This window comes from Equus przewalskii, chromosome 25 (genome assembly GCF_037783145.1).
Source record: "Equus przewalskii isolate Varuska chromosome 25, EquPr2, whole genome shotgun sequence".
Classification (NCBI taxonomy): domain Eukaryota; kingdom Metazoa; phylum Chordata; class Mammalia; order Perissodactyla; family Equidae; genus Equus; species Equus przewalskii.
In genome coordinates, this window is record NC_091855.1 from 34478868 (window position 1) to 34501220 (window position 22353).

A 22353-nucleotide genomic window follows, 5' to 3' on the forward strand; every position below is an offset into this window, starting at 1 on the left:
GATCTTGGACTTCCAGCCTCCGAAACTGCAAGAAAATAAATTTCTGTTGTTGAAGCCCCCCAGTCTACGGTATTTCATCATGGCAGCCCAAGCTGACTGTGACAGTTACGCATGAATAATGTAACTAATTATTACAAAAGGATCTCACACTCACTGAATCCTTAAAACAACCCTGCTTCAGGACCATTTCCCCACGTTATGAGTTCAGTAGGTTAAGGAGAGGACCACAAAGGGGCACAAGGCAACTTTTAGGAGTGATGGAATAGTCATTATCTTGAGTGTGGTGATGGTTTCATGGGGGTATACATATGTCAAAGTCCATGAAATCATGCACCTTTAACACTGCAAGTCATTGTACACCAATTATACATCGATAATGATGCTTACATTTGTTTTAAGGTTGGCAGATGTGCCCAAGTCCCTAAGCTAACAAGGGCACAGTTGGAACTGGAAGATGCATCAGGGGTCTTTCCACAATACCCAAGAGGCATTCTACGCAGCTCATCGTGGGAGGGGGGTGCAGGGAGCCCCTTTCTACGCTGGCATTGGCTGACATGTTTTAAGCACACCCTGTCCCATGCTCCACATGCCAAGGACCAAAGTTCCAGCAGAGAGAATTTCTATCTTCTTCAAAAGTCCCGATAAACCTCGTAAGACTCTGAACAGAGATTTGAGCGTTTTCAGAGCTAAGAGCGTCCTCAGTGAGTGGCTGGAGAAGCTTTTCTTAAACAGGAGGGCTAACCCATGCTCACACAACCCCTGCTTCCTGGCATCTTCAGAGCTTTCAGAGGGGGAAAAAAAATAGAGGGTCGTGCAGGAGGGTCCAGCAGGGTGCCGGTCTCCCCTGGTGTCCAGGGGAGCTTGGAGGCTCCATCCAGGAGGACAGGAAGATGTCGTGGTGCCAGGCCACTGAGTGCAAGCTCAGGCAGGACAACACTGGTGCGTATAGGGCTGGCCTCCTCGGCTTCCGACCACACACTCGCCACGTCAAGATGAATGAGCGTGAGTCCCACCCTCTTGAAGCTCTCACTGCTTCTGCAGAGCAGCAGGACCCAAAGGAGCCTGTGGCCTGGGCCCTGGCTGCCCTTTCCTGCCAGCCCTGGGATGCACACGGGCCCTATGTTATCTGAATCCTGTGGGAGCAGACTATACCCCATTCTGACTTGCTGGACAGGAGGGCTGGACCTTTGATCCCACCCTCAACTCTGCCCGCTCCTGGCTACATGACTTTGGCCAAGTTGCTTAACCTTTTTGAGCCTCGATTTCCTCCTCTGGGAAGCAGGGCTCCAAACATCGGCCCTGCCTACCTCATTAGGCTGCTGTGGGGGTTCAGTGAGATCCACAGACGTGTCAGTGCTTTGAAGAATGTAAAGTGCTCTTCCTCGCATGAGATTACAAAAGCTGGAGGGAGTCTGTGTATCCTGTGCCCCCGGCGGGCCCTGCTGATGCAATTTCCCAGTGGCCCACTGCCCGTGTCCAGGCCTGGGTGCCGTTCCTGCTGCTTTATCGCACTGCTGGACTTGGCACTGCCAGGTGTGTTATCTGCTTCTTGTCGCAGGCCATCCCTGAGGCCTGAAGGACACATGGGCCTTTTGGCTCTGCTGCGCATGGCTGTTCCTCAGGGACCGAGCCAACTTCTGGGGGAAAACCTGGGCTGGCACCTCCAACCCCCGGCCTTGGCACAGAGAAGCCTGCATCTGCCCTAAGCCGCTTATCACAGCAGCAAGGGAAACCAGGCGCCTGCTCTCTGCTCCAGGGGGAAGGAAGGGCCCTGCTCTCCCAGCCCCTCAACCTACCAGCCCGGCCTCGGCTCTCAGAAGAAAATGACCTCTCCTGGCGAGAGGAACACAGTCGAGACTTCTTGGAACAATTAGCAGAACCAGCTTTGGAAGAGAGACTTACAAAAAATCCAGGATCAAACTCTTTAACGCACATGCCTTCCTGTTTACCCAAAGATTTTGATACGATTAAACTAATGGAGACACAATATCCTCCAACCAGCTGGCCAGGAGCCTGCCAGCCAGACCTCCAATGGTGTGACAAAGAAATGGGCCCTGCAAAACCTGGTGGCAGGCTCCAGACAAAGACCTCATTCTGCGTCTCCACCACTGCCTCCACCCTGGACAGAGCAGCTGCCAGGGACTGGAGGCCTGGGCGAGGGGAGGGGGGTGGGGAGCCGGGGACCAGGCGGGACTTGCCTAATTCCTTGGATCTTAAGTCCCCCATTCACTTCCTGAGCAGAAGAAACCTTCAGATGGAAACCGAAATAGGCACATAGCTTGTTTTCTTACTTATCAGTATTTGAAGTGATCATGTGAATGTCAGAAAGTGCCTTTGTTTCATTCTGTTTTTGTGGGGAATACTGAGTAGTAGGGACGTAACAACCACCAGCAGACTCCTTGCTAAGTAACAGGCTCTCATAGCACAGGACAGAGGGAAAACTGGAGCAAGAGGCATCAGAATTGCCCATGAAATCCCTGCAGAAAATGTTAAATGTGTCTCTTTTGAAACTCATCAAAGGTCAGGAATGGTGGTCAATTCATCAATTTCTGACCACCGTGCTTTAGGCCTCAGGAATCAAACATAGGCTACAGGACATGCAAGAGAAATTCTGATTAGTCAAGAAAGCTGGCAAGGCGCCTTCAGGAGAGCAGACACATGGAGAGAGGCAAATCCATGAAACCATCCCCTCCCAGCTGATGGATGACTGTGCTTCTAATCTCAGCAATACTCAGAGCACTTTCTGAGATGTTTCACATAACCTCTGTTCCCATCTCAGGTTTCTGTAAGCAACAGGGATGGGCCTGCAGTGACAATAAGTGGAAATACACTTTAACACCAACGTAAACTGCCAGACTCCAAAGAAGACAGCATCTAGTATTTCAAATTGTGTTCAAGTTATCATTCGCGTCACATACCTTGGCAAGACCTTCCATCCTCATTGAGGGTAAAACCAGGGTTGCATGTACAGGAATAGGATCCAGGAACATTCGCACACAGCTGCTGGCAGTAGCCGTAGCGACATTCATCAATGTCTGGAAACAGAAACGCAAACGAGGTAAGACGTTTCTTCTCAATCGCTGACGCCATCCTCAGCATCATCGTTGCCCATCTCTTCTGGAGCAGGGTCAAGAAGGGAAGCAAAGGGGAGCTAACGTGAAGACAGTACCTACTAAATGTCAGGGATGGTGCTACCCGCTGGATTCTGAGGCTTGATCTCCCTCTAACCCTCCCTGAGCCATCTCAGTCCTGTGAACACCTGAATCTATCTTGAAAGTTGTCAAAGAAATTTCTGCTTAGAGTGGAATGATGGGCAAGATGGCCTGTAAGATTTTTACCAACATTAGGATTCGACTCTAAGATTCTATATGAAGATTTCACTGCCCTGGGAAGTGAGGAGTTAGCTTACACTGTAAGAGGAATCCATAGCATTGCTCCACTAGGTTCCTTGCCAGTTCCATTAACAATGAATACGTCCAGCCGTCAGGAACAAGCGTGAGGGTAGGCCAGGACAAGATGGGTAGCACTACAGTCTGCAGACCTATGAATCCAGCAACACGAGGATGCTGGAGTTCACCTTGGATCTCCTCCTTGCACGAGAGCAGATAACCGCACCTATTTCAAACCACAGCTGGCCTTTCCTTAGCAAGCAGCTCTGTAGGTGAATGGATCCTTCTAGCAGAGCCGGGCAGTCTGAACTCAACTCCCTACTGATATGGGCCAGTCAATGGGAGCCTGATGTCATTGGGAAAGCACTTCCCAATACCCCAAGTTGACGGGCTGGCGAACTCACTCCTGTGGAATAGGATGTCTTGAATGAAGCCTACAGGTGGAGACCAAGTCCTCACCAATGCAAGCACCTGCTGTGACCAGCTGATCTGACTGTACCTGTAACCGGTCCTTATCTCATCCCCACCTCCCCCTAAATGTTCCCTCCCTGGTGCCCCACTTCCTGTGGAACCAGGGTCCACCCAAGGCTCTGGAGGTCAGCTCAGCTGTCTCTGTGCCTGGGTTCTACCACCTACCACCAGAAAAGACCCTGCCTCCACCTTATGCATTGTTCAGCCCACCGCAGAGGCTGTGCCTGCCCTTATGATTCCTCTTTTTCTCTGAGTCGCAGCTACTTCTAACCTGGCCCACCCCACTGCCCACTGAGAGCTACGCAGACCTGCCTGGAAAGCACACCGACTTGTGCAGTTGCTGGTCCTGACCTCTTCCTAGGGTGCAGTTGGGCATATCACCATGGCTAGGGAGGCAGCAGGGGGAGAAGAGGGCATCGTGTGCCCAGGGTTAACTTGGAGGAAAGGTAGCCCCCAGCCCCTTATTTTTCTGCAAAAGCAACGCCTCCAGAGGGCACAGAGAGGGTGGTAGAGAGCAGGTAACTTGTGTTTTGAAAGAGAAAGATGAATTTGGCCAAGGGAAGGCATGAATTCAGCCACAAGTAGGAAAGGTCTTCACTTCGAATGTGAAGTGTGAGCAGACTGTGCGTGTGGCACCATGTTAGGCCTCCAGGAGCATCCTTCCCCAAGCTTCACGCTCTGTGGAAGAGAAGAACCCTTCCAGCTGGAGGAATGTCCCAGTTGCTGGCCCCCCTCAGATGGGGAGGGGTTTCCTGGCCTTCAGGTCTCTATAATCCCACCTGTGTGTCCTGGTCACCTGGTCCTCTCTAGCACCCCCTTGTGGTGGAAAAAACTGGACTGAGAAACAGGAGACAGATTTTAGACCCAACTCGTTCTAACTTAGTCCAAAATGTTCCTCCTCTTTGAGTCTCAGTTTCCAACTCTATAAAAGTTGGATGACATAATATCTAACATCCCTTCCAGCTCTGAAATTCTACATATTAAGTTCCCATTCAAATAACTCACACCGATCTGCTTATGTTCAAATCAGTGGCATCAAATTTTCCATAATAGCTGAGGTTGGTTAAAATGCACAGGGACCATGATATTCACAAATGCCCATGTGCAGCCAGCTCTTCGGTGCATTCCTGGGAAGGAGAACCAAGCCAAGTCTAGGCTGGCTTATCAGGCCCCGAGGATGCTTCGGACAGGGCTCCAGGGCAGACCGAAATTCTGTCTCAATCAAGAGAGACTTGGAAAGAAGAACCGTTTTTTCTCTTGTTTCCATGATGTTGTTTGGATTTCTCAGCTCCTCCAGGACTGACTTTCAGGCAACAGAATAGTGTCTTAGAGAATTTAAACTGGCAGGGCTTTTCCAAGAAAACACAGCATAGAAATCACATCCTAGAAATAGAAATTGAAGTGACAGCTAGAGATTGCTATGAATTCATTCACTTGGCTCCACCAAAAACTAGAGGGAAGAAAGGAAAATAATCCTGCAGGAAAAATAAACAGAGGGATCATATAGCAGATGCCAACTGCGAGGGACAAAATTCTCAATAGGCAATGACCGGCTCCTTAGGAGTAAAAAGACCACCGCTCGCGGGGCAGCCGTGGGGGTGGCTGTGGTGAGTGCTGGGAGGCAATGATGGAATCTGATGGTCACATTTGAGACTTGGAACGTTCTGTGACTAAGCAGAAGTGTTCCCTTCTCTGAGTACGACTTTTTTTTTTTTTTTTTTTAAGACTTTATTGTTTCCTTTTTCTCCCCAAAGCCCCCCGGTACATAGTTGTGTATTCTTCGTTGTGGGTTCTTCTAGTTGTGGCATGTGGGACGCTGCCTCAGCGTGGTCTGCTGAGCAGTGCCATGTCCGCGCCCAGGATTCGAACTAACGAAACACTGGGTCACGTGCAGCGGAGCGCGCGAACTTAACCACTCGGCCACGGGGCCAGCCCCCGACTTTTTTTTTTTTTTTTTAATTAAGATTGGCACCTGGGCTAACAACTGTTGCCAATCTTTTTTTTTTCTTTCTGCTTTCTCTCCCCAACCCCACCCTGTACACAGTTGTATATCTTAGTTGCAGGTCCTTCTAGTTGTGGGATGTGGGACGCCGCCTCAACGTGGCCTGACGAGCGGTGCCATGTCCGCGCCCAGGATCCAAACCCTGGGCCGCCGCAGCAGAGCGTGCAAACTTAACCACTCAGCCCCGGAGCTGGCCCCCTGAGTATGACTTCTAACTAGCACAAAATAATCATTCCCTCTGTCACTTTCTGCCTTGAATAGAAACTTCCTGAAGGCAGGAAGGTGTAGGTAAAATAAAACATAAGCCCTTAAAAAAATACATTCAAAAACTCTGATGATGACATGACAGTGACGGTGGACAACTGATTTTAAAGGATGGTGCTACGTATAAGTTCCTTAGCTTTCTACCTCCCCCAAAGAAAAGCCCCTTGCTGTTAGGCCACGCAGTTACACCCGCATTTTGCAATACAATGGGCAACCGCTAACTTCCGAGAGTCCCTGGGAGCCCCAGAGAGCGCTTACCTAAGCACTGGCCTTCCAGAAGCCAATAACCGTCGGTGCAGGAGCACGTATACCCTCCTTCGGTGTTGATGCAAATCTGGGTAGGGTTGCACTGGTGGGAATCTGTTGCACACTCGTCCACATCTGTAACACAGACAAATTCCGAAGAATGTCACCTCCGTCTATCCAGAGCCCTGGAACCACCAGAGGTGCCAGCTGCTGCTTGACTGGCTGGGAAGCAGTTGATAATGTCTCTGGGTTACACCCAAGGAGATGGAAGCCCCTCCCTGATAGGGACCACTAGGAGACACTGACCTTCCCCTGGAGGGGGCAGAGCTAGTCTGCTCCCCTGAATCCACAAAAAGAAATGGGCAGGAAGAGAACACACCTCCTTAGGCACCCTCCTGCCATCCTATGCCGTCATTCTCTGAAAGCAGGTCACCTCGATAATAAACATTACTTGATCTAGAAATGCGTATTGTATTGGGCTTATCCATTCGTGTATTAAACAGGGGTCTGCTGTGTACCTACAGTGTGCACAGAGCTGTGATAAACACCTCTGAGAACATAACGGAAGAAAAAGAAACGCCCCTGCCAACAGGAGCTGGTCGTCGAGTCACTTGATTGCGTCCAGCCATGAAAATCTTTCAGCCTGCGGCTCCGGCTCCTTCCCGAAGCTTCACGGAGGCCTCCAGCCTGCCCTTGCCTCTGGAGCTCCGGGGGCTCATCTCTCGCTGCCCTCCGCTCACACTGGGTCTCTCTACGCTGCTACATGGTGCTGCGACATCTCTCTGGCGGGATGCAGGCATTTGTGTCCAATTCAGTCACTTCTCCTCAACTGAGAGCTTCAGAGCATAGAGACCAAGCTGTATTCATGGTCATATTTCTCAAGACATCAGCTGTACACAGTCAGCACTCAAAACTGTTTGTTTTCATTGAAACAAATCCTTCTTCCTTTCTCCCCACGCTGCACTTTAGGGACAGCGCTCGGAATCCTGGAACAGGACCTCCTGACGCCACACTCTCACTTGGACCTGGAGGAGGAGACTTGCCCTGAACATTCGTCTAGAAATTCGCTCCACAAGGCTTCACCGGGCACCTGGATCAGCCTGGCCTGACTCCACCGCCCGTCCTCCTGGTCAGTCCTGCCCTCACCTGTCTGCGCCCCCCTTATTACTGCAGACAGGGTTTGCTCAGCGATATCTTCTCCCCATCTCTCCTGAATGGACCATCGTGCAGTTGGCAATACTATTACAAGCTGCCGTTCACTGAGCCTGCACAGCGTGCCGACACCGCACGTATGTTACCACATTTGTTCTCACAATCGCCCTGTGCGGTGGGCTCGTGATCCCCAGTTTACTGACGGAAAAACTATGGTGAAGGAGCTAATGAGCCCCCGGCCAAGAGCTGAGCCCAGGCCTCCCCGCCTGCCTGCCTCCAAGCTCCCTCTGTGTGGGAATGAAGGAGGTCCCGTCACCCGAGACCAAGCAGGTTCAGGAGAGACAGGCAGGCTGTTGCTGCCTTTTCCTGGCCCTCCGGGAAAATCGTCTACCTCTTGACATTGCAGATCGCAGACTAAGGGGGTGGGGAGGCCTAGGGCCCCAAAGTGTAAGCTGCTTGAGGGCGGCCTCGTGCAGCCCAGGGCTTGGCCCGCTGTGTGCTCAGGAAGCGAGCACAGCTGACTCAGGGAAAAATTTGGCCAGGTAAGCAATGGTTTCTTGGGTTCCAGCGACATCACCGCAATCTGCAACCACCCACATTCAACAAGTAATACCAACAACACTGATCAATTCCCATCCCACCCCCAAATAACCAGGTGTCTGGGCATTGCAGGGAGCCAGGCTTCAGTTCTCCAAACATGAACAGCCTCCAAGACCCTGGTCCCAAGCTGGTGGCAGCCTCCGCCCAACCCCGATGTGTTGAAGATGTGAGCCTCAGTGGCAACGACCCAGCCCTGTTCTCAGCTGCAAGAGCTCCTGCCTCTGCCCTTGGCCTCCCTTCCACCCCTAGCTCTGCCCACCCAGCACAGCCTCCCAGGGGAACCTGGGATAATGCTTGGCAGGCAGCCGCTCCTGCTCAGATCCATAGTGAAGCCTATGATAATAAATAATACCACTATCGGCCGGCGCCTATTTACATATTTCCAGCGGGAAGTGATGGATGGCAATTGTACCCTGGGAACAACATAGCCTTAGGAATTTGTGCTCTTTTTCCTGCCTTGAAGGGAATGAAGGGCGAGGGGTACCCAAGGGGGAGGCGAGCTGTTAGAGAGAGAGCAAGTTTCCGAGGCTCTGTGTCTGCGTCCCTTATGGTGCACACAGTGTGCCCGTGAAGTCCTGCAGAAAGAAAACAGTCACTTGTGAGTGGACCAGACTGGGCTCAGCAGGGCAGGCGGGGCCTAAATGTGTGCACACGTGTGTGCACGAACACACACACAGGCACACGCAAAATATTCAGGCCTAGAAACAAAATCTTTCCAGTTCATTTAAAAACTCCACCACTGTTACTGAGTTCAAGAATTAACTCCGTCAGACTGCGTTTCTGTTGATGCTGTTCGAAACACTCAATTTGTAACTTTCTCTAACTCATTGAATAGACTGTCAATATAAACATATTTTGAGAACTCAATAAGTCCCTGGAGTTTTATGGGGGGGGGGGGTGTCTCATCTTTATATCTTCAAAACATACCTGGTATAATGCTGTGTCCACAGCAAACGTCAAATACTATTTGGTGAATGAATGAATGAATGAATGAATACACGAGCAACAGACATCCATGCCTTTAAGCCCCCAGACAAGTTTTTCCCAGCCAACTTGCTGACAAGACCGTTTTGGTGTGTGGAGTTTAACAACCACCACCCCCATCAAAAACCACCATCGGCTTACGCACCTGGTGGAGCTGAAACTGGAAATGTTCACACTGTGGGTTCCACACAGGGCTAAGAGACGCATCGCACATTCCAGCTCACAGCTGAATTGCTTACATTCAATACATTCGACTTAAATAACAGAAGGAAAAATACATCAAACCACTCCAAGGACATTCTTTGGCAAAGCATCCTTTTCTGCATCAGTGGAAAAGCACAAGTTACAGCAACCTGAGTAAGTGTCATTATCCTCGTAGGCAAACCATGCCTGCTATTTCTGTTCCTTTTCTGTGTGATGTTTAGGAAGAGTTTCCTAAGAGAAAAGAACGCTCGGTTCATTCAATCATTTATTCGCTTATTCATTCTTTATGTTCCACTGTGGCTCTGTGTGTCCTCCAAACCTTCAGGCCACTTGGAAGAGACAGCATGGAGCAGAGTCCCTCCAGCTGTATTGTTCCCAGAATCCTTATGCCGGCTCCCTGCCTCCCTCCTGGGGGCTGCAGCCCTGGGCAGCCGCCTGGGCACTGGGAGGAGTCCACCACAGCAGCCACGACTCGTCTCTCCCCAGGGGGGGTCCATCTGCTGTCCAGGCGACCCGCGTCCTGGCAACTGGAGGCAGGAGCTCGCTGACTTCTCCAGAACCTGGCAGCAGATCAAAGCCCAGCACTGTGCCCGCCCAGGAAGAAATCGTCCTCTGCGTTGAGTGGCACAGCTCTGCTGACCCACGGAGCTTTGTCAGAGCTGTCACCCCTTCCTTCAGACGTCCCTTCAATGGAAACTTTCTCAATCTGAAACAACTGCTCACCCAGGAAAGTCGTCAAAACCAGTCAACCTCATCTCCTCGATGCCCTCCCAGGAGGCCACGGGCAGAAGTGGGCTCCAGGGCCTCAGGACAGCGGTTCACACATTAGGGATTCTCATTTAGGATGTCATATGGCTAGCTATGTCTCACGTCACCAGCCAGACAGAAAGCTTTGTGTGGACAGGTGCACTAAGGCAACGTGAATAAAGAATGTCCTTCGAACCCAGTTAAGATCTCACAGAGGCACCAGATGGAGGCACCGGCCTCAAGACATCAGAATACACGACCCAACAACCCAGGACAACAAAGCAAACCGAATCTTCCAGGCTGACTCAAGGGAGAACATGGGGAGGGGCCGCAGGCCACAAAGCTACTGGCAGTTTTAGCCCTTGGAGCAGGAGTCTGGGATGGAAGCAATTGGTGACGCGCAGCCCTCTCTATGTCAGATGAGTTCCCGCAGGACTCCGTGGGTATGCACGGGAGGCTTACGCCAATGATATGGCTTCCTGGGGGTGGGCTGCTTCTCAGAAACAGCGCTCAACGCACTTTTCTGTCCCATGTCAAACTAATGGTTCCAAGTATGATCTTAGTGTAACGCACAGGTTATCTAAAAATCTCTATAGGTAGGCACGACAGACTTAATGGAATGCCATAAGTATGCATAAATACGAATATAAATAATATGCATCGGTATGCCAGCTATTTATTATATTTGAATGTACATACTATATACATACATGCATTTGCATTTCAGCATTTATTCCTGAAGGCTAAGAGGAAAATACTTAAACTGTTTTCATAACACAAATTCTAATTGAGACAAAATGTCCTTTAAAAACTGTAAAACAAAACAAAAACTAGTGGTTCCCCGTGTCCCCAGGGAGAACATTTCGTACGCCATTCTCCCAGCAGCAAAGTTTAAAAGAAAAAACGACCCGAGGGCTAAGACGTCCCCCAGAAAGGATTAGTGGGCAAAAGAATAAGAACGACGGGGGGGGGGGGGGGGGGGGGGGGGGGGGGTGAGCAGGCAGAGCTGGGTGTGAATCTAGATTTTCGCACTTAATGCCTGAGTATTACTGAGCCTGTTCTTAACCTCTCGGATCCTCGGGAGTTCTATAGAATAGAGCGATGGCAGCCCGCCTCCTAGGCTGCCAGGAGAGTTCATAAGTTAACGTGGGTATGGGCCCCAACACCACTGTCTGACCCATAGTAGGTACCCAGAAAATTCTAGCCCCCTTCCCTGGTGAGGTGCTCTTTCTAACAGGCTGAGAAGGACAGGGGAAAGCTTGGCTTCTGCCTGCTGCCAGCTGCATTCTGGGATTCACCACAGAGGCCAGGATGACAGCACCGGGGATAGCGGGCTGTCAGGCATGGTTAGTTCTATGGTTCAACCACAGCCATGTGGAGACTTCTCTAGAGCCCCAGACACATGGCAGGAGGTTGGAACAAAAAGTGACAAAAGGTAGGGTCCATTCCTTCACTGGGTCTCAGTTTCTACCTCCACACTTGGGCACTATGGCTCCCACCTATGATTCTATCATTACAGACCTCCGAAAACCCAAGGGTTTGCGTCTTACTGAATTCCACACTCAAATATGATCACCCTTTGCTCCATCTCTGATGCTTCCCTCTTCCCGTGTCTTCTCTTCTCCAATACTGTGAATAAACTGCCTTTGCGAGCCTGTGTCCACAACCTCCGCGGAACGTCTCTGTTCTTGTGTGAGAATGGCCATCCACCAACGGGAAACATTCTCACTGGGTGACACTGGGAGAAACTGTCCAAAAGTCTCTGGAAGGCTACACCTTTCCAAAGGCCTCCACTAGTCCTTTTTTGGACACAGCAAAATCATTTCCTTGGTAGTAAATTTTTACCCAGTGAAGCAACATGTTTCCCCAGACCGTTCTTGTTCCTTCCTCGCTCAAGCTAATGGGGCTTGATAAGAAAGAAGAAAATAACAATGACACATTCCTGTGCCTCCAGTTGAAGCCAGTTTCAGGCCTGCTGCTGGGCTGGGTCAGTGCCATTTTTCAGCGAGACAAGCCCAGCCAAGGTTGGAAGCTACACAGGACCGACTTCCCCACACCTGCTTAATTAACGATCTCAGCGTTTGAGAACTCGCTTGTTGAATTCCCAGGACATCTGCACTCCATGTGTCTTAGGGGTCCTGGGCAATCATTAGAAACCAGATCTTTTTGTGTTTACAGCACTTTTTCCAACGCTTGATACGAAGCCTAGAATACAAAGCCTGCTCATGTTGTGCCTCTAATTAGGCAACTATATGTGGTCCCTTTACCGGACAACAAAACATCCTTTCCTCTTGGAGGAAACCAGCTGAACGCAGGTTCCAACCTCTCCATGGATTCTATTTTTCTATCTTTAAAGCAAGAGCTTGGAGGAGAGTTCTGAAAAGCCTCTTCTAGCTGCGACTTCTACAGAAACAAACTATTCAACTAATAGGGCTCACATTGTTTAGCTCTTGCGTAATTATTTTCACCCAGAGCGCTTTGTAAACACCAGCTGACTCGGGTTGCTTTCAAACTGGGCAGTGAATTGGCCAAGCCCAGTCAACTTTTGCCAACGTATGAGCGCTCACTGCACTTGTGGGGGCTGGGGAGGGGAGGAGGACGCTTATGTTCCCTTTTGAGCATCATGCATCAAATGGTCCTGAGAGTAACGGGACAAGGCTGCTTATGGCCAATCTAGATATGGGTTTTTTTTTAATAGGGCATGAGGCTTTAGTCATTATTGTGATTGTAAACCAGACAAACATGGAGCTCAAACTAGATTTCCATTTATTAAAATTCTTGCCATTTGTCCATCCACAGAGAAGGATTTTTGAACTTACACAAGCCAGTGGTTCCCAAACCTAGCCACCCAAGAGAATCACCTGCCTAAATGAGAACGTCTGGGGTTAAGGCTTGGAAAGCTATTCAAAGCTACCTAAATGGTTTCAATGCAAAACCATATCTGGACTTGCTGTGCCAGACAAATACTTCTCAAACTTCAATGTGCATATGAATCAGTGGGGATCTTGTTAAAATGCAGGGTCTAACTTGGTAGATTCTGCATTTCTAACAAGCTCCCAGGTGATGCCAATGCTGCTGGCCCAGGGGCCACACTTTGTGCAGCTGGGTGCTAGATGATGGTGAGTGGTATTTGGGTCTGTATCCATGCAACGTGGTCAGAGTTTAAGAAGCTATTCAAGGGAATAATTCCCTAGGAGGGAATTTAAGTGTTCAAAACTCAAGATGGGGATTCATAACCGGATTTTTCTCTAAGACCAACCTGCTGGTTACAATTGTATTGCGATTTTAGAGTCTTATTTAAAAAGTTCCCAGCACAGTCTAAATCATACAATGCTTTTCTGGTGTGCAGACATGGCCATTATTGAATTCCAGCCTGCAGCAGGCGGTGCCTACTGTTGCAATGCTCTGGGCTAGTGGATTGTGTGCCTTTAAAGGTTCTCCCTGGGGCCAGCCTGGTGGCGCAGGGGTTAAGTTCACACGTTCTGCTTCGGCGGCCCGGGGGTTCACTGCTTCGGATTCCAGGTGTCCACATGGCACCGCTTGGCAAGCCATACTGTGGTAGGCGTCCTACACATAAAGTAGAGGAAGATGGGCATGGATGTTAGCTCAGGGCCAGTCTTCCTCAGCAAAAAGAGGAGGATTGGCAGCAGATGTCAGCTCAGAGCTAATCTTCCTCAAAAAAAAAAAGTTCTCCTTCCTTTTAGTTTATTGGTGGGGTCTTGATTTCCTATGAGTGAATTCAGTTCCCTGAATCTTAACTAACTTTTTGGAAATGCTGATCCCAAAGTGAAGATAAAAAGTGCAACAGATTCCAATTAGGAGAAAGGGCAACGTCTTTCTTCCAATACAGACCATCCCTTTCTCACGAACACAGTCGGTAAACACCGCAGCTCTTGAATCCTGTCGGCTCCACGACACCTCCCCGCAGGCTCCTCCTCTTAGTTCCCTCCAAACCTGTCCCTCCCGCGCCTCCTGACCGCCATGCATCCTCAGCGTCATGGTCTGTGATCCCCACACCCACCTCTGCCGTCTCAGTTAATGGCGTCACCATTTCCCCGTGTCCTGGGCTAGAAACCTCAGCCATCCCTCAATCCTCCCCCCTCCACTCCTTACTCTCACACGATTCTTCTGCAAATCTTGCAAATTCCCTTCTTTCTTTACATCCCTTACCCCGAAAGACTGCAAGGCCTCACTGTCTTTTCTCTAAATGATGGTAATAACTTCCTTACTAGTCTGCTGGCCCGCACTCCCCTCAAAAGCAAGCTAAACACGACCTCCAGAACCATCCAACGCATGCAAAGGATCACGTGACTCTACTACTGCCCTCCTTAGAAACCTCACAGCTTTCTTTTACACCTCGGCAACAGAGCACGTCGAGCCTGCTTTTATACTCAAACATGTGCTATAGCCTGTTTCACAGCACTGCATGTTGTATTACAGTTAGCTGTGAGTTTCTTGAAAGCAAGAAATGGGTCTGTTTCACATTTGTATCTCAAGCACCTAACACAGCACCTGGCATGATAGAGAGTATGGAAGTGAATTATGTCAGAAATGAAGATACTTTGTTCTGGAACTTTTCTGAAGGCAAGAGGGGAAAGTCAGTTAAGCCACGGGACACCCGAGGAAATCAGCTCAGCCAACCACCTCTGCTGTGGCCCATATCGCATCTCTGTGGGGTGGGGGAATCTGGCGGACAGCTCCAGCCCAGCAGAGCCTCAGACCCCTTTGCAGGAGCAGAGGCCTTATTCCCATCCCAGTCTTCACCCAGGGCTGATACGACAGTGTCCTGAACCTCCAGAGGCTTTGACGCAACATGTGCTTGGCCTGATGGAGTAAGTTACACTTCCTCTTTCCTCCTATGGAGCCAGGCGATCCAGACAAGGAAGAAGTTTATTCTCAACAACCACAGGAGGGAGGAACTTCAGAGGAGGAGAAGGTACACCTTCTTCCTGGCCTCAAAATGGGCACCAACAGGCCCTCTTGGGGCACAACTGGGAAATCCAGTCCATTTTTCAGGCTCAAGACAAAAGCCTCAGCCTGGTGAGGCTGTGAGAGTCCCCAGGTGTGCAAATTCATGCCGAGGAAGCAATCAGCCCAAGGTCAGCCACCAACGTGGCCTGCCAGGTCCCTCTCAGAGCATGCTGATGAAATCTCCATGTGTTCTCTTCCCCACGCCTGGGGTCGGAAACCCCGCTACCCGTTCTGACTCCATCACCACCGCACCAGGGTGCCCTGTGCATGTCACTGACGCTCAGCATTTGCTTCCTAGTCTCTGAAATGGGGCCACCATCACCTGGCCTCCTAGGGCCTGCAGGCTACTGGGGAAGACGGACGATGAACACGAACGAGTTGGGGGGGGCCTTGCAGAGGGCTCTGAGGACACATAACTGGCAGTGTCCCGAATCCGGGAGGTAAGGGCAGGTCTCGGCACAGGCAAACGATGTGGGGGAGTGGTTCCTTCATATACACCCATTCTCAGAACCCCAGGTCAAGGGAGGGAAGTGACAGATGGCTCTTTCAACATAACAAGTTATAAGCAAGAGTCCGGCAGGTGATTAAAAATCTAGATATTTCATCCTGAGACCAACCTACTATGCTGGTCTCCTCTCCTGCCCCCACCCGTCCACCCTGGTGTGGTCCAAAGCTCCCTGCTGCCCGTCTCTAGCAGATGACCCCAGCATATCAGACAATAACTGTTGAAGCTACAACCCCACAGGTGAAACCTCAGGGGATGGGAAGAAGAGGTGGAAAGCATGCAGGGCCCATGGGGCTGCGGGAGAGGACGCCAGAGAGAGCGAGTCCTGGAGATAATATCTCCTGGCTGAGGGGGGCCACGGAGTCCCCTGAGAGTCTGGAAGTGAGGGCCCCACCCCAAACAGCACAGGGCTGAAACAGCCACGCCTGCTCCCCACCACCCTTTGGACTTGATAAGAGTTAAATTATATCACTTGAACCTAAAATAAATATTTGAACCGATTAAACACTTTTCAGGATTGCGTGTTTACCCAGCTGATAGAACAGGGGCCACTTCTTTCCATCCACCCCGCTGTGGTCACTAGCAGATGCCCCGATTTCTGTGGTGTGGAAGGCAGGGAGGTGAAGGAGCCACATGTGGGGCCAAGCAACTAACTGACCTGCCAGGCCACTCTGGTCCTCCCTCCCGCCATAAAGAGCATAGAACCCAGGTCCCAGTGCCAATAGCACAGCAACACAGCATTCATTTATGCCACACACATTCAGTGTACGCCACACACAGCCAACACTGTTGTAGGTACCAGGGACTCAAGATAAATGACACATGGGCCATGTCTATTTACCGTCCAGATAAGGGAGCAGGTAATCCCAATTCAGTATGGTAAGTGTCACGCTGGAGAGAAGAATGGGGGCCCTCCAGGAGGAACAGGCTTCCCAGGAAAGGAGATGCTTGGGTGAATCTGGATGGATGATGTGGCAGAGGCTGCCACAACTGGGTATTGTCCTCCAATATCCAATCTCCCAACTAAAGACGAGGTTTTTCAGCTTCCTTTACAGTGAAGTGTGGCTATGTGACTAAATTCTGGCCAGTGAGACTTAAGTGAAAACAATATGTAATAATTTCTGAATCATGCTTTAAAAGAATGAGTGTGTGGTCCCCTTGTCACTTCTCTCCTCCCTTTGGCTGGGATGTAGGTGTGATGACGAGAGCTAGAGCAGCTGTCTTGGATCTAGAGGTGAAAACCACACATTAAGTTTGGCCAAGCCACCTTACCAGCCCTGAAAACACCTGCCTCTGGACTGCACCATCAGAGAGAATTTAAATTCTCTCTTATCTAAACCAATGTGTTGAAAGTCTCTTTGTTATAGCAGCTTAGCTCGTATACTAATACAAATGAATAGGAGTTAGCTAAAAAAAGTGGATGGGGAAGGACATGTGCAAAGGCACAGAGGCATGGGAGGCACAGCACATTCAGAGAGCCAAGCACAGTTAACATGAGCAGACTATACATGGGGGAGCGTGGTGAGTACAGAGGGAGTGAAATGGAGATGACAGCCCATTTATAAAACTGTGCCAAGCTAAGGACGCTGGAGGAGGAGGAAGAGAATGGGAGCAGAAAGAAGCGGAAAAGGAAAAGAAAAGAAAAAATGAAGAGATGAGGAGGAGGGAAAAAGAGGAAGGAGAGGAAAGATAAAAACACAGCCATCCTCTTCTGCATGTGGGAACTTGTATTTGTTCTCCGTTGACGCCCACAAAAGTCCTAGCCCTTTGTAGTTCTGCCAAAATTAGCATCAAGTTTTATGTTTTGATGAACTCTGAGTTAGCTTCAATCAGAACAATTTGACTTTTTTTTTTTTTTAAAGCCACAATAAGGTGAGTCCAAAAAAAATGTAGTCTCTGATTCTAAACGGTTGAGTCAAGAGTCTGTTCATGAGATTCACTCATTTGGGTTCTTAAAAAATGCTTTTTTAAGAGAGTTGCAGTAGTGGAAAAAATTATAATAAAAAACAATAAAAACAAATAGCCCAATGTAACGCCCCAGTGACTACCACCTTTCTCCGTGCCCTCGTGCCACAGACTTCCTAGACGTTGTGGTCTACAATCACTGCTCTGCTCCACACCTCCCACTCTCTCTGTAGCCCACTCCAATCAGACATCCATCTCTTTCAATTCTACCACAGCCTTTCTCATCAAGGTCACAATGACCTCCACAACGTCAAATCCAACGGTTCACGTTCATCCTTCACCACTTCTTAGTAGCATCTGGCACAGTCAATCTCCTCCTTCTTCTTTAAAGACTTTCTTCATTAGGCTCCAGGATCCCACCCTCTCCTGGTCTGGGGCCTTCCCTAAGGTTATCCTGGTAGTCAGTATGAGTGGATCAGGACACAACTCAAGCCTTTCTATTTGAACGCAGTCTGCTCTTGATCCTCACCCCCTAGGAGACCCAGAGCCTTGCACAGAGAAAACAAGTCAATAAGCATTTGCTGAACTAAAAACTGCTGCCTATGGCAGAATTTTACAACTAGAAAGAATTTAGAAACCAGCTAGTCCCATGTTTCTCTACCTTGGCTGTACATCTGTATTACGCGAGAAGCTCTAACATAGATTATAGAAGCCCCCCCACCCCAGACCAGTTACATCACAACCCCCAGGAAGAGCCAAGGCAGATTTTAAGGCACAGCTAGATTAACTACTGATCTAGCCCGACGGTGCACATTAGAATCTCCTTGGAGGCTTGTTTTTTAAAAAGAACTAGAGCTCTTGATTCAAAGGGTCTAGAGAAAGTCCCAGGGGTCAGTATTCGTAACAGGCATCCCAGCTGATGCTGCTGGAAGGGTCCACACTTGCAAAAACACTGGTCTAGTCCAACCACAAGACCGAGCGACTGGAGGGCAGGAGCCACGTTGTATTTAGCTTCACAGCCCCTACTCCAAGCACAGTGCCTGGCACAGAATACTCACTTAGAAACTAGTTGCTCACCTCACACCCATCAGGATGGCTGCTATCAAAAAAGAAAAAGAAAAGAACAGCGTTGGTGAGGATGTGGAGAAATTGATCCCGTGAGCACTTTTGGTGGGAATGCAAAATGGCGCAGCTGCTGTGGAAAGCATTATGGTGGCTCGTCAAAAAGTTAAACATAGAATTAGCATATGATCCAGCAATTCAAATTCAGGGTAGATATACAAAATAACTGAAATATATACAAAATAAGCAGGGTTCTTGAAGAGATATTTGCACACCCATGTTCATAGCAGCACTACTCATAATAACCAAGAGGTGGAAGCAACCCCAATGTTCATCGAAGGGTGAGGGGCTCAACAACATGTGGTAGATACATGTGATAGAATATTAGTCAGCCTTAAAAAGGAGGGAAATTCTAACATATGCTGCAACACGGATGAACCTTGAGGACATCCTACTAGTGAAATAAGCCAGTCACAAAAGACAAACATCATATGATTTCACTTATATGAGGTACCTAGCATACTCAGACTCATAGGAACGGAAAGTAGAATGGGGGTCGCCAGAGGCTGGGAGGAGAAGGGAATGCGCAGTTAGTGTTCACTGGGGAGAGAGTTTCAGTTTTGCAAGAAGAAAAAGTCCTGGAGATCGGTTGCACAACAACGTGAATATACTTAACACTACCGGACAGTACACTTAAAGATGATTAAGACGGTAAATTTCACGTTACGTGTTTTGACCGCAATAAAAAAGTATCTGTAAATCAAAGCATATTTCTTCATTAAATTCCATTCTAAATTTTATTAGTTGTTCCTGCCCAAGGACATAATCGACCTGCCATCTGAAACAAAATCCCAGCGACGGTGCAGACCTGAGGAGCTCCCTCGCTGCCCAGAGAGCCCTCACTCCTCTGCAGCCCGTCTCCAAAAGAGAATTAAGACTCGAGCATCCCTGGATGAGAGCAGAGAGTCAGGAGAAAAGGGCTGGAGGTGGAGACAGGGGAGGGCGGAGAGGGGATGGGGAGGGAAGCAGGAACGAAGATCATCTTGTCCCTCTAGGAACTCGGTTCAAGGGCCACACAGGTTGTTGGGAACATGGGCTTTGGAATCAGATCCATTTCAACTCCTGCTGCCTCCATTTTTTTTAGCTGCATAATTTTAAACAAGTTTCTTATTATTGTTGATGTTCGTTTTAAAACTCGTTTCCTCATTTGTAGAAAGAGTTAACAAATGTACAAAACTCACGGTGTTTTGTGAGGAGCCAGTGGGAATAAAGCATTTCAATCAGCTCCTGGCACAGAAATGGCCCTCAGTCAAAGTTGACTGTTACAGCTTCATGTCAAGAAGCAGGAGAAGGAAGAAGATGAAGAGAGGGAAGGGGGAGGACAGGGAGCCCACCCCCTAAAAGAAGAGAAAAAAGAAGAGGTTGAAAGCCAGCTTCTAGTCCAGAACCTTCCACTAGCTTAATGGTGGCCTTCAGGCAAGTCTTTCTCAACCTGTTTCCTCCTCTGACAAACGAGGTCTGAGGTCTCTTCTATCTGGAAAGGTCGATGAATCTGAATCCTCTGTGCTCCAAATGAGCTCCCTACCCTCATCACTCACTGCCCACACCTCCTACCTATGAGGGCCAAGGAGGCCCTCTGGAGGACGCGAGAGGAAAACACACAAACACAGCTGGGAGATGCCCACAACTTGCCTCCGCACACCAAAAGAGGACATGACCTTGGAGACCGGACTCTTACAAAGCAGGGGGAAAACTTAAGGTAAGAGGGTAATCTGAGCGGGGAAGGGCTTCTTCCCTGATGCCACCCTAAAAAGTATTGGGGAGCACAATTAAATTATCTTCTACTTTCTGATCAGCCCCATATCAAATGTCTATGACAATATGTGAACATTGTTACAATGTACGACCACCGCTACACTCCATGAACACTGCTATAATATGTGACTGCTGTATAACGTATGAATGTTATTATAATGTATGAACACTGCCGTCTGTCTTGAGATTTACTCTGAAATAAGAATGTTCCAATATTTCCCTCTAGGTCTCTTTCAAGACCTGCTTAATAAGCAGCTTCAAAAGGCTTTGCAAGAGCTTCGGAAAAGACAGAGAAACTAATGCTTCACTCTTTTCTCCTTCGTATGCCTTTAAAGCGGTATCGATTCAAATAGAAGAAAATGTACTCATCAAAATAAGGAGTGTTCATTCACTCATTCATTCATTTAACCAATATGTATTGACTAGTGCAGAATGGATGTGTATTTTTCATTCTTTGTCTTCAAATGCCCTTCACAAGCAGAATTCATTCAAATGTTTTTATCTACCTATATCCTCTTAGGTGTGTCTAAGGTGTTACCACCTGTTACTACAGTGATAAAAATGAGGTGCTGATGGTTAGTGTATAGAACAAAAAGTACAGATCAGGAACTCAGCCAGCCTCACCACCAACTAGGTTTGTGTCAGTTTTCCCACTTTTTAAGTGGGGGTATCACGTCTGATTACTTTCAGGGATTCAATGAGAGTTTCCTTTGGAGGAAATGCCACCTTACATGTAGAAAAAAAATACTGTTCTCCAGGTCATAAAAGAAATGAGCAGAAAGCAATTATCTAATTCTATTACGTTTAAGACTGGGTCACACTACCAGCTTTGCAAGCAGCCTGTCATTCACTCACTGTCTGCTTCCCAAGCCAAAGGAGGAAGCAGGATAGAAGATGATTTTGGAGGGCCATTATATTTCTGGTGCTCATTTACAAGGCTATTTTGGAATATGATGTCGCTGGCAGGATTGGACAACTTGGCTGAGCAGAAAGAGATAATCCTTTTAATGCCTGGTCACTAGACATTCATTCATCTGTAATTCATTAGATTGGAAAACATTTACCAAACAACTTCTACATTCTTGGCGTTATGCTAGGCAGTGTGGATTATCAAAGTGAATAATTCGCGTTCCAAGTAAATTTCACAGAATCAGTATCACGCAGACCATCTTCCCTGATGACAATATAATTAAGTAGAAATCAATAACAAAAAGATAAACCCCATAAATGAGTAAAATTTTAAAACTCCTCACTAAATAAATCATGGACCATAAGAAATAATCAAAGTAAATCAGAACATTTTTAGAACTTAATGGCAATGAAAACACTACATATCCAAACTTGCGGAACACAGAGAGAAATACATAGCCTTAAGTGCTAATATTAGGAAAAAAGAAAAGCTTAAAATTAATGAGCTAAGCATCCAGCTTAAGAAATTAGGAAAGGAACAAAGAAATCCAAAAACTGAGAAAGAAGAAAATGATGAAGATAAGAGCAGAAATTAGTGAAATAAAAAGCAAGAAGTAAAAAAAGAAACAGAGGAGATCTACAAAGACAAAAATTGGTTCTTTGAAAATGGCTAATAAAATGGATATGACTTTGGTATATTTTTTCTAAAAAAAGAGTTAGCACAATAACATTAGGAACGAAAACAGCAACAGAACCACAGATTCCCTTGGGTGGTGAACATGATGTAATCCACACAAGAATCAAAATATAATGATGTACACCTGAAATTTACATAATGTTATAGACTAATGTTACCGCAATTAAAAAAAGAACTACAGATTCAGCAGAGATTTAAAAGATAATACAAAGAAGGGTATGAAAATGTTCACGCAAATTAATCTGCAAACATTTATTAAATGGATAAATTCTTAGAAAATCATAACTTTGCAAAACTGACTTAGGAAGGAGTAAAAATGTCATAGTCCCATAACTGTTAAAGGAATTATAATAGTAGCTAAAAATCTTCCAGAAAAAAAACACCAAACCTCTATGATCTTATTGGCAAATTCGAATAAACTTTGCATGAC

The 22353-nt window shown here is 48.0% G+C and overlaps 1 protein-coding gene across 2 annotated transcripts in view; it reads right to left on the bottom strand.

Moving 5' to 3' along the window:
* The window catches only part of FBLN5 (fibulin 5), a 75002-nt gene that overhangs the window by 19296 nt on the left and 33353 nt on the right, over positions 1-22353 (bottom strand). For both annotated transcript variants that reach the window (XM_008530195.2, XM_008530194.2), the window contains exons 5-6: positions 6385-6507; positions 2919-3035 (exon numbers count right to left, since the gene is read on the bottom strand). In XM_008530195.2, coding sequence (XP_008528417.1) covers positions 2919-3035; positions 6385-6507 — 240 coding nt within the window. The remainder of the gene's footprint in view (positions 1-2918; positions 3036-6384; positions 6508-22353) is intronic.